General features: G+C 40.7%; 1 protein-coding gene across 1 annotated transcript in view; it reads right to left on the bottom strand.

Moving 5' to 3' along the window:
• The window catches only part of MYH10 (myosin heavy chain 10), a 101,830-nt gene that overhangs the window by 74,954 nt on the left and 10,140 nt on the right, over window positions 1-16,736 (bottom strand). Inside the window, exon 3 of the mRNA XM_030461731.1 lies at window positions 11,261-11,417. Within this exon, the coding sequence (XP_030317591.1) occupies window positions 11,261-11,417 (157 nt within the window). The remainder of the gene's footprint in view (window positions 1-11,260; window positions 11,418-16,736) is intronic.

Here is a 16,736-nt window from a genome sequence, read left to right as displayed (position 1 = left end):
TTATTTAGCCTGTGACTGCTGTAACTTAGGAGATGAGAATACCAGTCAGCCTTCAAGTTGGAGAAGGACCAGAGAAAACTGCAGAATCCTGAGGGCTGATCCATGCTGTGAGTAATAGTTGAGATGCCCAACCTGATCCATGAAGAGGGAACCAGTTGCAGTGGTGAGAGCCTTCCTGCTGGACCACACCACCCACCAGTGGGGCCAGCAACTCCTGTGACTGATTTCCTGTCAAAGCCAACAACTGGTTCTCTCACTCAAGTGTTTCATGCAACTTTGCTGAAGGGCAGTAATAATCCATAAGGCAGCAACTTCTTAAACTGCTTCAGCTAGAGCTGCAAGGACTTGCTCACTTATGCTTATTGTTCTTCAGATGACACAGGTTCTCAGCCTTCCTGATCTGTGGCTCCCAAAGAGCTTTCCCAGTAGAAATGAAGAGCTCTCAAATCACAGGCAGTCCTTATGCTTTGTTTGCATGCTGCTTAGAAGTAACATAAGATTAGTAGCAGTTGGCAAGCCACAGGTTGGGAAAGGTTTATTTAGACTGCAGAGTATTCAGCATTACAGTGGTTTCCATTCTCCATCAAGCCAGCTTTAGCTGTTCTGTTTCCCATATAGTACAATTGTGCCCAAAGGTGTTATTGTCAAGGGAAGCAATGATTCAAGGAGGTCCTTGACCTCCAGTATCTGCCACTTAAGCTTACTCATTCTACTTTTGTTTTTCTCCTTCCCAAATAAGCAAGCACAAGCCACTTAACAAAATGGGTTGGGAAAGAACTTTCACTCTAGTGGGCTCTTCCTGAGCTGTTCCATTATGCCTGAACTCCTCAGGCTCAGAAAGATGGCACAGATAACAGTGCAGAGCAAGGCTTTCCAACTCCAGCACAACATGGGCAGTGGTTTGGCTTTCTGTCCTCAGACACACACAGGACAGCCCAACAAGCCACCCCCAGGGAGGTCAGCCACACTACACATCCCAGTGATGTTAACACACTGCCCAGCAGTATGAAGGCTCAGAAGTGAAAAACATTATCCTGATAGATATTTTCTAAAACCCCTAACAAACCTTTTGATGAGTATGTTCACTGAAAAAAAGTTTTAAAGTCCCAGATTTGTCATATAAACTTCATATCTCTGTTCTTCAGGAGCAGATATGTTTCCCTACCACTGAAAGCCCCAAGTCCTAAAATACTTTCCCAAGAGAACATGTGAAAGCCACTGGTAAAGTCTCAGGAGGTATTTCAGGAAACAAAAGCTCACTTTACATGCCAAACTGTTGAGGTTACCTTGGGAGTGTACAGCACAACCAACTTCATGTGCTGGGCAGTGTTCAAGACAAATATTTGTCTACAATTAACAATTTGGAGGGGGGTGGATACCTCAAGTTAAATGAGACAAGCATTAAAATCCTTTCCCAAAAGGACCCAAACTGATACTACTTTCTTATAACTTGAAACAGATTTCCCTTAAGTGTGATTGAGTAGTTTTTAAAGAAGTTCACCAGTTCAGGACAAGCTCCACACTCCACTACCATCTTGAGCCTAAATCACCACCAAGTTCTCAATAAACTGTTTCAGCACAACTGAAACTGCCCGATCAACCCATCCTTCAGCTTTTACAGAAAAGCCCACAGGTATATTCAGATCTCCTTTTCTTTGGAGGAAAGACATTTACCTTCATTTCTTTAAGGTCAAAAGAGCTTTAATTCATATTATTTTATGCATGCACACACAAGTGTTTTCTTCTCCCCTTTGCCATTTTACTGAACATGAGCATCCTATATTCCTAAGGGTATTTACAGGGGAAAATAAGTAACATAGACCTGACAAACATTTCCTTGTTAAAGGACAAAATACTAACATTCAGAGAGTTTCACTGTATGTGATGATAATTAAAGTAATCCTTCCCTACGAGAAATGATGATGACCACTGCTATGTAGCCTGTTCCCACTTAAAAATCCAGTGCATGTTACACTAAAGGGGGATATTTCCCTATGGAGAGAAGAAGGGGAACAGGAGAACCATCTCCCCCCTAACTATACAACTTTTCTCCACCCATTTGCAGCACATAATTCCTCTTAGCTTTCAATAGGAAGGGGATGTGAAAAATGTCCTTCACTTTTTCAAGAAAGACAAGGACAATCATTGTAGGAATGATTGTACTAAAGGCAATGTTCCCCTGGGGCTTTGTGAAGAAAAACTTAACCTCATCTTTGGAATCTATTTCATTTGAGATGCTGAATGTCACCATGAACAACTACTACTTTAACAAGAGATACAATGACATTTTACCAGTTGCCTCTTCTTGGCCAGTTTAACATTTCAGTGTAGTAAGAAATACTACTTGTAGAAAGCTACAAGCTATATATGGGACATGGTTTAGTGGTGGGTCAGATTTAGGGTAATTGAGTCCAACCTCATCCTAAATCTATGATCTTGAAGGTCTTTTCCAGCCTGAGTAAAATACAAAGATAAAGATATCTAGAAAACTACATAAATATATATATATATGCACACACAAGACAACTATATAAATATATGTACACACACACACACACACAGAGGTAGGACTAAGCTCCCTGCAGCCATCATGAACCAACTACTAGTACAGACTCCAATAGTCTCACCAGCCTCTTGCAGATCCCTGCATTCCCCCAGTCCATGCAGGATGGGGAGGCCCCCACTGACCCACCCCCAGTAAGACACTGGATGATACTGTTTAAGCCATGTGTACTCACAGCTGCAGGTTACAAATAAAACTTATTGATACAGCAAGATAGACCACACACAAATCAGAAGCATGATCACACTCCAACAGCAGATAAAGACCAAAATTAGAAGGTTAAGATGATTTCCCATATCACTTTCCCAGTAGCAAGCAAATTCTCCTCCAGTTTCCTGAACCATTATTCCCAGACTTCATGTATTCCTCAAATGGCACTTTGGACAAGCACTGGCTGTCAGCACCCACTACATCCTGAGGCACAGATTACCACAGTTTATGCTGTTCAAAAAATTGCTTCTTTTTGTTGTTTTCAACATGTCACTTGTGAATTCCAAGTGTTGACTTTGTTCTTGCAAAGGAAGGGACAAGGTAGGGGAAAGGATGGCTATTCCCTCTCCCTGTGCCACTTTAGATTTAGACATCTGTCACATCTGAGCTGAATTATTATTATTTCTATGATGAATACAGTTTTGATAACTTCAGTTCTTTGAATGCCTTCCCATCCTGTTTCCTCTCTGCCACAAGCAGGGGAAGGCCAGAGCTGCACAAAGGGATGAAGATAAAATGTTATTATCAGTCTACAGGAGAAATGTTGCCTGGTTTGATCCCAGTTATTTCTCACTGATCTCTACCTGATTTATAACCATGGCTGAACAGTGAGTTTAGGTTTGCATGGATCTGTTTCATCCCCTTCAGCTCCTATTCAGGCAGCCACAGCTCCCACAATACTCACAAGTGCTGCTCCACAACTCACACCTTATTTTAACTCCACACCCACTCCAAGGTGCAGCTCATCACACTGGACTCTTTTTTGCTGCCCTGGATAACAGCAGAAGCCAAGCATCCCTCCTCATAACCTCTTTTCTTGTTTATAAACAAGAAGCATGAACTCAAGCACAAGTTCCATGGGGTTTTCAGCAATAGCTCTGCCAAACAGTAGAAGCAGAAAACAATGGACAGGATTGAGCAAGCTTTAACCACTTCTCCACATATATGAAGGCCTTCCCTCATACTGCAAATACTTTAAAAGCCTCTGGTTAGGATTATTATCACTTTTGAAAAGCCATGTAGATCATACCAAGCTCTCACCCTTGTCCATACAGCTTAATTCCCTAATCAATGCATTTGTGAGGAATTGTTCTATTTTTAAAAGTCATGTGGAGTCTTCACCTGTGAAGATATGCATAGGAATGTCCTGCAAAGGCCAGTTCTACGCTTTGGAACATTTTTTAGCATTGTGTTTGGCTCTAATCATAAGCACACTGGTCCTCATTTTCCCAGCTCCAGAAAGAAATCTCAAAAAGATGGCACCCAATGCCAGCATTTGTGTGCTTTGCTTTTTGTACCAAAATGTCCCCATGCAGCACTGTTAATTCCTCAGATACTCAATCTCTGAGCTTAAGAATGAGGCTCTTGCAGTTTGCTACCATCATTTTTCTATTTGCTAATCCTTCAGTTTGAGATTCCCTGATATCTTCAACAAAGAAACATTCTCAGCCTGACAGCTTTCCTGAGCAGTTTCATAGCAGACACACAGAGGCAGCTGCATTGTTCCCTGCTGTTTCTTCTGGGCTTTCCTTCTACACATCCTTTCCTTCTACCATCACTCAGAAAAAGACTGAGGATAAAAAGAATTGCAAAGTCCCAGAATACTCAGAAAGCCACGAGCTTTTGTTTACCTTGCTTTATGAAACAGCAAACTAGGGGCTCACACCTTTGAATCACTGAGGAAAGTGCACAGAGTCTGGGAGAAGTACTCAGGCAGCTAAATACCTGAAAACATCAGGTATGAGCAAGTGAGAGGAAGGCAGATATACAGAGATATATATGGCAATGTCAGCTTTAGGCTACTGAAGACAAAGAGCAGAACACCAACCAGCACCTCACCACTTCTCTCCCCTTGCTCCTAGTTACTGTTGCTTCCTTGCCAGCGTAGAACAAAGACATTTCAGAGGAAGGGGGAGGAAAAAGGAGCTACTGCAATTGCTATCAGTAGCAGTTATAGCATAGCTAGACTCTTAGTTCAACTAAGAGGAATGCAGATGACTGACAAAAACCAGTTACTGTGCAAAGCACCCAACCCCTACCAGTGCTCTTACAGTGCAGTGTGCTGCCAAGGTGAGAATGCATTAGTATTTTTGTTGCACAAGAAATGATGTCTTGATGTATGTCATCTGAAGGCTAAAGCCAAGCAGAAGTTAATTACCCACTGCACAACTACCTAGAAACAAATGGAGTTTAATTTAAACTACAGCTTCAGACTAAAAAGCAGGTGCTAGCTGAGTAATATGCACAAAATGATTCATCTCATGAATGATTTTGTAAGTGGGATGCATTTAGTCTTGAATTCCTGTCTGTAGGCTAACACAGTCACAATTGACTTATAAGGCCAGCTTGTATAGCAACTTTTAAAATGAAAATCATCAGTTGCTCAGAATATCCACTGAAAAGACTATGGAACTGACTGATCTGCTGCAGCACTTTAGAAGTGAGGAGGAAAGAGCCAGGCCAAAGAAATAAGATTCTTTTTGTAACAATTGTCACTTTGTTCTCATTTTTAAATATAAAAAAGTTGCTTCTTGAGGTTACACTAAAAGTCAACCACTTCTGGTAACACTTCCAAGCAACTGAGTCTTGAGGAAAAAAAATTGTTGACTGTAAATATCATCATGCCTAATTAAGTTTGTAACCTCAAGGTTGAACACCAGGAATTCAAACACATTTAGACACAGACAAAGGTGAGGAACTGCTGCCACAAGCACTGAAGTAAGGAAACTTCTCAAACAGTAACAAAAAGGTTAAGATATTAAACTACAACCTAGTTCTAGAAACTGAGTTAAATTTAGTTCTCACTAAGTTATTGCTACTGATGTCATTCAGAGATGGTCTAGCAAGGCACAATAATTTAAATCATGAAAATAACTCCATGGTCAGGAAAGCACACAGATGGAATACCAAGAGACAGAACTGAGCAGAGAGGGGAAGGAGATGGAATATTGCACAATAGGCTCAGCTGACAGAAGCATTCTTCATTTTACTTCAAATCCAAATATAATGAGGCAGAAGACTGCTTCAGCCTGATGGATTTCAGTTTTTTTCTGCTTCACTGCGTGCTTTATTTCCACTTTCCTCCACTCAGCTGTATCACATTCCTGTTGGTATACAAGCCAACCTTGATACTAATGTTATTGTCACCTAAGTATTTCTATTCCACACCAGCCCCTGGGACAAAGTGAAAACACAGATATCACAGTAATAAAGAGACCTGAAAGTCCTTCACATGCATTTCCCAATGAGCTGGTTCTGCTCAGACTGCCATCCTGCACTTTGGTCACCTTGACTTGCTAAGGCAAGGTGCAGTGAAAACATCACAAATAATAATTGCAGATAACAGATCTAATATTCTGTTATGTGAGGAATATGTGATCGTTATCAGGCTTTTTATTCTCTGAGCATTTTTTTCATCTTTCATTCAAAGATTTAACAGACCATTAAAGAGAAGAGTTGCCATAGCTTAGTTTTAATTCTTTTCTTCTCTATCTTTTGAAGGGAAAAAAAAAAAACTAACACCAAAATAAACAATCCCATAGGGATGACTTAAATCAAGATTAACTAAAAATATAGACCAATATGATGCTTTTAGGAGAGAAGTACTGGAGGTGTAGGCAGTGCTGGCTCCTGCAACACCAAGTGTTCTCTTCATGTTCTGTGCCATTTCCGATAAACCTTTTCTGCAACAGGATTAAAGGCAGTCCTAAAATATCAGTGCTAATTTAGTGCTCATCAAGATGTCCTCAGGGAAACAGGATAAAATGGAGAGACTAAGCATAATTATACAAGAGTAATATTGGTAGGCAAGCTGGTCTTAGGCAACAAAAAGCAAAGAAATTTTCCTCAGTATTTCTTCCAAAGCACTTTTAAGAGTCGATGAATAGAGACAAAATAATTCCACGCTTTCTCCCAAAATACAGTGGGAGAATGGGAAGGGAGGACAGAGAAGAGAAAGCCAAGTATGGTAAAAAGCATTGGAGAAAAATTTATTTTAGTGATGCTTTTGCACAAGTCACCTTTAATGGACTGGCAAGGGGAAGATAGAGATGAACTCTTTGACTTAAGGATTAGTTCTCTTCAGGAAATCCCTGTCAAAACATTTTCTTCTTACAGCCTATAAATTTTAGCAGTAGAGAAGAACACTAGCAAGTCTTGCAAATTGTATTACCCAACAGAATTAAGGTCAGTGTTGTCACAGGGATTAGGATACCAATTCCTTATGACCATGTCAACTGTCCAGCAGCCATGAAAAGCTCAGCCTAGCATGCTTTGGGAAGCACACCAAGCCCAGCCCTATGCATGTATGCATTTCATTTCTGTCCAGGACTAAACAATTCCAATATGCCTAGAAGCCTCTGGGTAATGTGTACTTACTGCTTCAACATAAGATTAGGAAAATGAAGGGAAAGCATAGGAGAAATCCACTAAACCACGTGTGAAGTAACACTTACCCTACTACCACACCACTTTGAAAAATAATTACCATGGGAGAGAGAGGGGAAATCCAGTACATAAAGCTGAATTGCAGGTTATTATCTGCTGAGGTCAGGGCACTAGGTAATGAGTCTTTTCCTGAAAAGAAATCCTGACTGTCAGAACCAGAATGCACCCAAAACCTTGCTTGTTTTCAGTAAGCTTGTGTTTATCTTTACTACAAGTCTTGCAGAAAAGGGAATTCTTTTGAGATCCAGCTATCAATGAGGCTTGATTTCCCCTGCAAAACTTGCTTCAATTCCCTGTGCATCACACCACTGAACTGTTCATCTGCAACATTCAGCCACCAAAACCAACTCTGCACCTTCCTCTTTCTTCTCCCATCTTAAACCAGTTCGAAACATCTCTATGGAAAATCCTATCCCCTTCACAAAATGGGAAGCTTGGCTTTTTGAACATGCTCTGTTGTACTGCTCTGCCCTCAGCTCCCCCACCCCTTTGTCCTCCCTGTTCAACAAGCACAGAAACAGATTTTCAGCCCATTCTTCTCTCCACTAAAGGACAGGATGAGAGCTGAGCTGTGAAGACTGCAGGGCTGAAGGTCTTCCTGAACAGGAATTCTTCAAAGGAACAGAGAAGCAGTTTGGTGACTGGCAGTCAGCAATGCTTCCATACAACCTTCTCCTAGCAAAGTGTGCTGTGAAGTGCAATGCTCTGTTTATAATATTGCCAGTTTAACAAAATAGAGTATTTCCAGCAGTGTTTAAGTCAAGGAATAACTATTGAGATGCACGTGCATAGGTTGTTTCTGCTGACAAAAAAAAACAACCTTCTGCAACCATAATCTGAAACAGAAATCTACATTTTGTGGGGGTTTTTTCCCAGCACAAATACTTTAAAGCATAGAAAACTTCAGATTAGCAGAAATATGTTGAGCCATGCTCTGAATTAAAGGCATGAAAGAACCACAATATTGAGTAACAGTTTACTCTCTGTGCCTGGTATATCAGCAGAGAAAAACTGTGTTTTAAGAAAATAGGTTGCCCAAAGTCACAGCTCAGGTCCAGGAATCCTGGTTTTGTATCACAACCATCTAGAAAACTAGTAGTTTGTTATTAGTTATAAGGAAACTAAACATGATTATACTGAACAAAACACTACTGAAGAGGCTGGGAAAGTACAGCCAAATACTTTCATTACCTGAATTAGTGACTAAGATATTTCTGCAAGGGTATGGTCATACCAGCCAAAGGAATTGCATTTTAACAGTTTCAGGTTTGAATCCTAATAATTCAGCTTTAGGTATAAAATACTGAAAACATAGAAGTCAATCATGTAAGAAGAAACCTGTGAATAAGCTATAATATCAATAGCATCACTTGCAGTAACTGTAAAAGATTCTCCCCTGTCCCACTCTACCACCGTCTCTCCACTTCCCAAAGTAACTGTGTGCACAAAGGTGACAACAAACTGCGCAACAGTTTTGTAATTGTAACTGTGTTAGTAATTTATCAGCAACAGCATCTTGGTCAAGGATTATGGTGCAAATAAATGCTAGCAGAGACCTCCCATGACTTCATCTGAAGCAGTGTAAATACTGCAGCTAGCTCTTGGTTAAAGACCTATAAAGTTTCTAATGGACATTTTCTGTTTCATTAAATACTGAAAGTCTAGCAAAACATAAGGCATAATTGGAGGACTAAGGAGGCTTTGTGCATTATGTTAACTAACAAGGATAACTTCCTCTCCCTACTAAATTCTAGGCACACTCAGTAGCTCACCTTGTGTTGCCACCAATAAACAGAAAATAACTTGAATATTGTCATCATCTACTGTTAAGGCAAGCATTATTTGATGCTCTAATGACTAGAAAACCTTCATCGTTTAAAGTTTTATTTCCATGGAGCCTTACATTCAGTTCCCTGAGGCTTCTGTCTCTGCACCAGGTTCTGTCCAGAGGGGCGTAGCAGACAACAGCCAGACTTCCCCACTCACCCCACCTCAAAACAGCATCCACTGCTCATTCTCATCACAACTCATCACTGTTTCACCAGACTATGTCAAGGCAGGGGGACTGTCCTCAATCCCCAGGAAAAACAGCTGTGAGTCTCATACTTCATGCAAGCACATCTCCAAAGGTCTGCACACCATCTTCCTCCCAAAGGAAGCAATGTCTGTAAACAATTGCAGGAGGCCATTATAAATTCAGAAACAATATTGTTTTTCTCTTCCTCTGCAGGTCTCTTGCCCTGACCAACCCAAGCAGGCACGAACAGTTTGCTTAGTAAAATACTTGTCAAGGACAAAACTGCTAATGCTTGTTCTGGAGTTTTTACTTATCCTTGGTATTGTAATTGTGAAGGCTAACAACCAGCAATGGAAAGGTCACTGCCTGACTGCAATTACTTGCTAAAATAAAGAGGGAGTAGCTCCACTCAGGTGAAGGACACCAGAAACACAAATTTAGTTAAAACTTGAAGAAATCACTCCCTAATAAACTGATTCTGTTGCACAGTTTTCTTCTATCCTTATTCCAATTTAAGGCTTCATTTTTCAAATTAAGATAATGCAATCAAAATCAGAAAGAAAGGAAGCACATAAACACACCAACAAGGATCTGCTGCAAGGTATAAGGCTCCATATATCAGCATGGAAAGAAAAAAAATTGACAAAAAATGTGGATTTTTTTTTTCATCTTCCAAAAATAGTAGAACTTGTACATGCAGCAAGATCTCCAGAGATATGGAAGTACCAGCATAGTATGTGAAGAAATTAGAGAGCACCTGATAACTACTGACATGGACTTACTTTATTAGAGGACATTTCAGAAGATATCATGCTTTTTGAGTGGGAAGCCCTTCTCCACAAACCACTTGAGAGTGCTAGGAATAGATTCCTTAAAATAATCTTCAAGCTTGCTCTACTCTTCCACATACACTTGTTACTAGGGGCCCTCTGATCTGAGCTGTTAGGGACTATTGTTCTGGCCATGGGGACTTTTTTTTTTCTTTCATAAAGACATGAAAAAACAGAGCCTCAAATATCCACTGAGAAACATCTCAACTCTTGGTGGCCTCGATTTGCTGCTCTTCCATGGCTTGCCCCTGTATCACCCCACTCAGTGGCAATGGCACAGGTTCTTCAGAGGTGAAAGAGCACTCAGCAATGCAGCAACCTGTAGTTTATTATTAAGCAGCACTAAAGACAAAGACAGAGCTGAAGAAACAAAGAGTGATTCAGTGGAAGACAGGGAATGTCTTATTTTAAAAGATTTGCATTTAAATGCCTGGTTAACATGGTAGGAGACAGTGTTTCCTTAGTTTCTGTGAGGTGGTGCAAATAGCTTCTAACCAACTTGCAGCACACTGTACCAACCCTCAGACCTGTCTGCATCACACACATTTTCCTAAACACAATACACTCATATTCCCTCAGCAGTACAGCCACCTAAATATGAACCAATCCAGGATAGTATGAGCTGTGTTCCCAACATACTACACCAGAAGTGCCATTTTACAAGTTCAACAGCTTGTTTACTTCAAGACATTATATAATGCCAGATGCAGTTCTCATATTTGTCCGAAAAGCCAAAATTCAAAGCATAAGCCCACCATAAACTTACTCTGTCCTTACTACAGACATGACCTATATCAGTTTGAGGGAAAAAAAAACCCAGAACTTCAAGGTTAAGCTCTTTCATGACCCCTTTTTGAACTGAAACATGCTATTGTTTCCTTGTCACTGCAGATTTTTTCTTTTTTTTTTTTTTTTTAATAAAAAAGTATTTCCCCTACAACACTTTTCAGTGCCCCCAGCTGGCACAGTACATTTCTTGTCAGTGTTCATTTGCTTCTCTGGAAGCCTCAGGAAGTCAGACAAATACAGTGACAGGAGTCAAATGCCTTATTATTCCTTCCCTTTAATTCCTAGAAAAGATCCTGATGGTGTCAGAAATTACTCTGTAGCTGGATAATGAAACTCCTGAGCTTGAGGTATATTACAAAGAGTTAACAGCTAACTGTTAATAAGTAAGATTTAAGCAATTCTTACCTTGCAGCATGCATCTGTATGCAGATTCAGAAATGGCATAAATGTGTGGTGGCATTTCATGGCGCTTCTTCCCTCTGTACATCTCAATAATGTTTTCTGAATATATTGGGAGGTTCTTGTAAGGATTTATAACTACGCAGAACAGGCCTGAATAGGTCTTAAAAAAAGAAAAAACAAAACCAAAAACATTTGTTAGTAAACAGTATTGAAATAGAGCCATAAAGAACAGAAAAATATAGAAGGTGTGGAAAAAGTTCTTAGAATAAACCCGAGGTCTTTTTATGCAACTCAAAGTATATGCTATATTCAAATTACTGGTTTCTAGTTCTCTTAAAAGGCTCTTTAATAACCCGTATAAAAAGTAATTTAAAGGTAATACATATGAGTAAATGTGAAGTGGAGCATCTGATCTCTTTCCCACAGATATTTAAATCTCCCTTTCACTTGCCAAGGTATGGGATTTATGGACTTCTTTTGATGTTCAACTCCTTCACTAAATTGTGCATTTCAAGGTTGTTTTCCATGTATGGATGAACAGAATCTTGATTACTCCAGTAAATAATTTAGATAAGTAAAAAATCCTATTTCCAACCACCACTATTTCTGCTAGCCTACTATTTTCTCCTATCTGTAGGTCTTCCCTTTCTCAATCCCAAAGCAGTCTCCTCCTGGAGAGGTCATTCCCTCCCCTGTCCCAGCTCAGCTGATGGGTAGCCTGGTAGCTGGCACTGCAGATGCTTTCCAGGATGCTTTTAGAGCTGATACTGAACAAAAATTACCAAAAATTCTGCAATATATAACATTATTATTTAATCTATAAATAGTATCAAGAAATTCAAGCACAAACTTTAAGGTGTTTATTTCATCGCCTCTTCCTGAGGCATTTCTGCTCAGTCAGAAAATTCCCCAAGTTTTACAAAACAGAGCACAGATTGCAAATGAACCCACAGGTCTGTAGTTCCCTGTGAAGGAAGCAAAAGCTACTTCAGAATAGTTCAATCTCTACTGCATCCAAGTTACTTATAAGGAAGTTATCATATAAATATCTATCTATATATCATATAAATATCTATAAAAGAAAAACAGTCAGCCACTCATCCTGTGGCACCTGGAAGTGCCAGATGAGCAGGGTCTGGCTGGATGGGCCTTGATGGGCTTCAGAGGTGAAGGTCAGAGACAGCTTTGCACCATCCAAAAACACTGAGCTAATCCATGGTGTTTCCCTGAACCAAGGCATCCAGGTGGCTGCTCTTGCCTTTTCTGGATCAAGCTCAACTGATGTTTTTGAAGCAAGCAAAATCTCTATTCACCCTTAGTTCACTGCACACTGTAAAAGTGTTCTTTTGGGTCATTAACACTATTCAGGGATTTACTAGCATAGGAACAAGAGATCAGGCTTGACAGAATCTGGGAGCATCTTTCTGATGGTCAGGAAAAGTGTTCAGTGCATTTGCAGGCTGAGAGAAGGAATGGAGGTGGTAAGCAGACAGCATTAACAGCTGTTGAGAGCCCACAGTATGAAACAAGTCAATCCTGATTCCTACAACACTGTCTGGTTAAAAAAATATTCCTGCTACATTTGTTTGAACAGAGTAGATGCAATTTCTGACCTGCCTTTTGTTTTTTTAATACATAAAATATTTCTGAGACTGAGGTGCCCTGGTCTTTCTACACCTATGAGGGATTCTGGAAGGACAGAGGTGAAGAGAGAAGACTCTGAATTGAGCCAGGAGCACCAACAGTAGAGGAAAAGAATTTGGTTCTGTGCCAGGTATCTTGACATAAGGTCATCTTATGCCCTTATAGGAAAAAAAAAATCTTTCCACTTCGGTCAGCTCTGATGGATGATAATCACCTGCAGTACTTTTACCCAGCCAAACATCTTTGGTAATAAGGTATTTATTTCTCAAGAGAGAGGAAACAGATGTTATCAGGTCAACTGACCCAAGTGTGCAGAACAACTTATCAGTCCTTACCTCCACATCAGCACCAAGCTGTTGGCAGGTATGCAGTTCCTCCCCAGCCTCATTTTCCCACCCCTGTCCCTTTTGCCAGCATTGGTGCCTTTGCAGGAACTTACTGAGCTGGACACTACTGGAGATAAATTTCAAAAATAATTGGTTGGTAATAGAATGAACTCCCTGACCAAACTGCTTCCCAATCAAGTGGTACTGTAATGGAGAAGGCAGGCAGGACAGTTATTTTAATAGCCTGGTACAACTGACCAAGAAGCAAACTGTTAAATATTGGATCCATCTTCCCAGCCAGCTCCATTCCTATTGTGCTCAGCTGAGATCACCCACATCCATCTGGGATTGGTACCTTATTTCCCTTCTAGTCCTCAACTGAAGGAAGCCAAGCCCACTGTGTGATCAGCAGCTCCAAACCACTTAGCATCACCTCTGTTCTGCTTCTCCACTACAGCCCACCTAATGAAAAAGGTTTTTCGCTGACTGCAGATGAGATCTGGTCACAAGCAAAATAAATCACACAGCCAAATTCATTTTCCAGCTCCCAATACCCCCTATGACCAGGGTGACAGCAGTGTTTGCTGTTCTGTACTTTACTGTGGACTCTAAGGGTATTGCTGCAGGTACTCACTGTCTCACAGTCAGTTTGTTTCAAGATTCACACCTGTATTTCTCTGCAAATTAACTGAAAATTATTTTCAATTGGTTTAGTCTTCTTATGTTCACAAAGGAGAGTTGCTCCCTCCCATTATCACTGCCTTTTCTCAGACATGAATAAGCTGATCTGAACCATTAAAAATAAGAAAATCTAAAGAGCTAGGATAAGAATAGCTACTTCAAGATTATCCTTCCCTCTTCCCTCAAGTTATTTTGGCATCTTTGGGGTTTTTTTTTATTATTTCCCTAACACAGATGTGGGATAAGTTGGAGGCCTTTCTGGACTATCTCCCTTTGGAATACCTGTATGGATCAGTGAACTGTAATGATCATAAGCAGCAAAGTCCAGTGAGATGCCAACATAACTCAGCCCATCTAGAGGAAGACGAGTAAGTGTCCTGGGCAAATGAAAGAGGTTACTTTAAGAGGCTTTCTATTAAGCAGGGCCAAATTAGAAATTTTGAAGCACAAAATGCTCCCATGTCATCTGTGCCAGGGTCCATTTATTTGAAACTAAAAGATAGACTTTTATCCCTGACCATTAAATCTGTGCCATGATTTAGGTCTTTACATGCAACACTCTGGACACCTTGATTTCCTAGATATTTATCGCTTAGTGATAAATTGGTATTGATGTCTCTCCTGCTATTTTCCTGCAGAATTTAAAAACCACACTTTCTTCAAAATGTCACTATGCTTAACAGACTTAATTTATTGAAATGAATGTGGAATCAAGTTCCCCCACAAGGCTCCCTAATTTCCTGACCACCATCTACCACAGAAAGCAACACAGGAACATACGGGTGGGTTGTTTTGGTTTTTGTGGCTTAGTAGCCAAATAAACACAGAAGGGTTTCTTTTTTGAGTCAGATTTAATTGGGAGGGAACTAAATGATATTAAAAAAATTGAGTATAGCTATTTTATAACTGAAGTCTTAAAGTACTGTATCTAAGACAGCAAACTGAAGGATGTCAGATGGGCTTTTTGCACGCAAGCTTCAGAAATGAAAAGCATGCAGAGATTGTTTAAACACCAACCACAGAAAATTGACAGGAAATACTTGTGCACCTGCCTTCCAAATGGACACTCTGCTGAACAAACACACCATGTGGCTACTGAAAATGCACACAGCTTTCAGACAGCCCAAAGGAGCAGTGATTGATGGCCTGTGCCTCCTCTCTGTTCTGCAGCACCTGGACTCTGTCCAATCTCTCCAAATATCCAAGTTACAGTTAGGATGAAGCACCAAACTTCATGAATTTTTCAGCTGACAGGGGTAGGTATGTCCATTAAAAAGTTAATGTCAAGCAAAGCTCCTAATTCAATTTGAGATGATGGAATCAGCTGCAATTAAGCTAGCTGCTCAAAAGACATTTCTGCTTTATGAAAGAAGAGGTTATAGACAACATCACCCAACAGCATTAAGGCATGTTGGAATGCACACTCTCTCATGGCTGCAGAGATAAATCACACAGCACTGCTCTGACAGGGGTTTGTTATACCAACTCTCCTTCAGAACACTAATTGTAGAGTTTGAATGTTTCCTGATGCTTACAAACCTTTATCCAGGAGTGTATCAATCAGTAATCTGGACTTTGGTTATCTGTCCCACACTGCAGAGTTCAGGTTCCTGGCACTGGACTATTTGAAAACTACATTATATTCCTAGCAGCAAGCAACCTGAAAGAGGTGTACCTAAGTGAGCTACCAGAAAATGGTACACTACTTCCAGGTGAAAGCACATGCGAACTTAGGCTCTACATTTGGAGAGTGAGCTCCAGAGCAAGAAAGGTTTGCATGGCCTGTTTTCTCTTAGAACCATAACAAACCTGCACAGTGTATATGTATCTGGTGGTATTAGTGTCAAAAGCTTTGTACAGTTCCTCAGCTTCACAGTTCTTGCACCCAGGAATATGCTGTTAGGACTGCCAGGCTGGTTCCACCTGCCATAACATCAACAGGCTTCTGTAAAGCATCACTGCAGAGTGCCTGAGCAAGACGCAGTAAGCAAGCTGCTGGAGTTTGTAACCATCAGTTTGCATCACTTGAGTACCCAGGCTCACTTATCTCTAGTTCTTCAGATACAGAAAATGACAGATTTATTTTATTACTACATAAATAATAAAACTGAAGTTAGCACCTAGTCATTTTCTGCTGTTACCTATAGAATAAACCAGCAGTTTCTAGTGCAGAAAACAAAATCTGTTTTAAGCAATATCCCATATGCAACAGGAGTAAAGCACATTCTCCAGACTGATAAATTGCATCATCAGAGCATCTTCTTGTCTAGTTTCACTTCCTGAAGTTATGTACCCACCTTTTACACTCCAAGACCTATTAAGGCCTCTAAGCTTGTCATGGTTTTCTCATGAACTCCCTTTTCTCCCTAAATGAGGCAGTTATCCAGTCCTAAAGTCAAGCCTTCAAGAAGGGCAGGCAGCAATTCAGTCTCAGAAGGGAGGAAAGCAAGGCTGGGTGGAACACATTCCACCCCACACAGCAGCTAAACCCCAGCTGGGACCCACCACCCTTCAGGAAAGTGGCTGAGGGGCCACACAACTGCCCCAACACTGAGCAGCCCCCACACCACCCAGCCCAAGACTGTTCCCCAGCCAGGGCACAATCCAGACTGGAACCCAGAAATTAACCCAAACTGCTAGAGAAAGAAAACCCAGTGAGTTCTGTTGGCATCCAAGAAGCTGGAGTCAAGGGTGGCCAAAAAAGGGCAAGAAACCCCCCATGGGGTACTGGAAACCTCAGATGTGACAGATGCTGGGGAAGAAGAGCAAAATCTGTGCATGAGAATGGGAAGAAGCACAACACATCCACAGGCTATTAAAGAAAAAGC

This window comes from Calypte anna, chromosome 18 (assembly GCF_003957555.1).
Source record: "Calypte anna isolate BGI_N300 chromosome 18, bCalAnn1_v1.p, whole genome shotgun sequence".
In the NCBI taxonomy this organism is placed as follows: domain Eukaryota; kingdom Metazoa; phylum Chordata; class Aves; order Apodiformes; family Trochilidae; genus Calypte; species Calypte anna.
The sequence above is the reverse complement of the archived record's forward strand: the minus strand, read 5'-3'. Positions and strand labels throughout refer to the sequence as shown.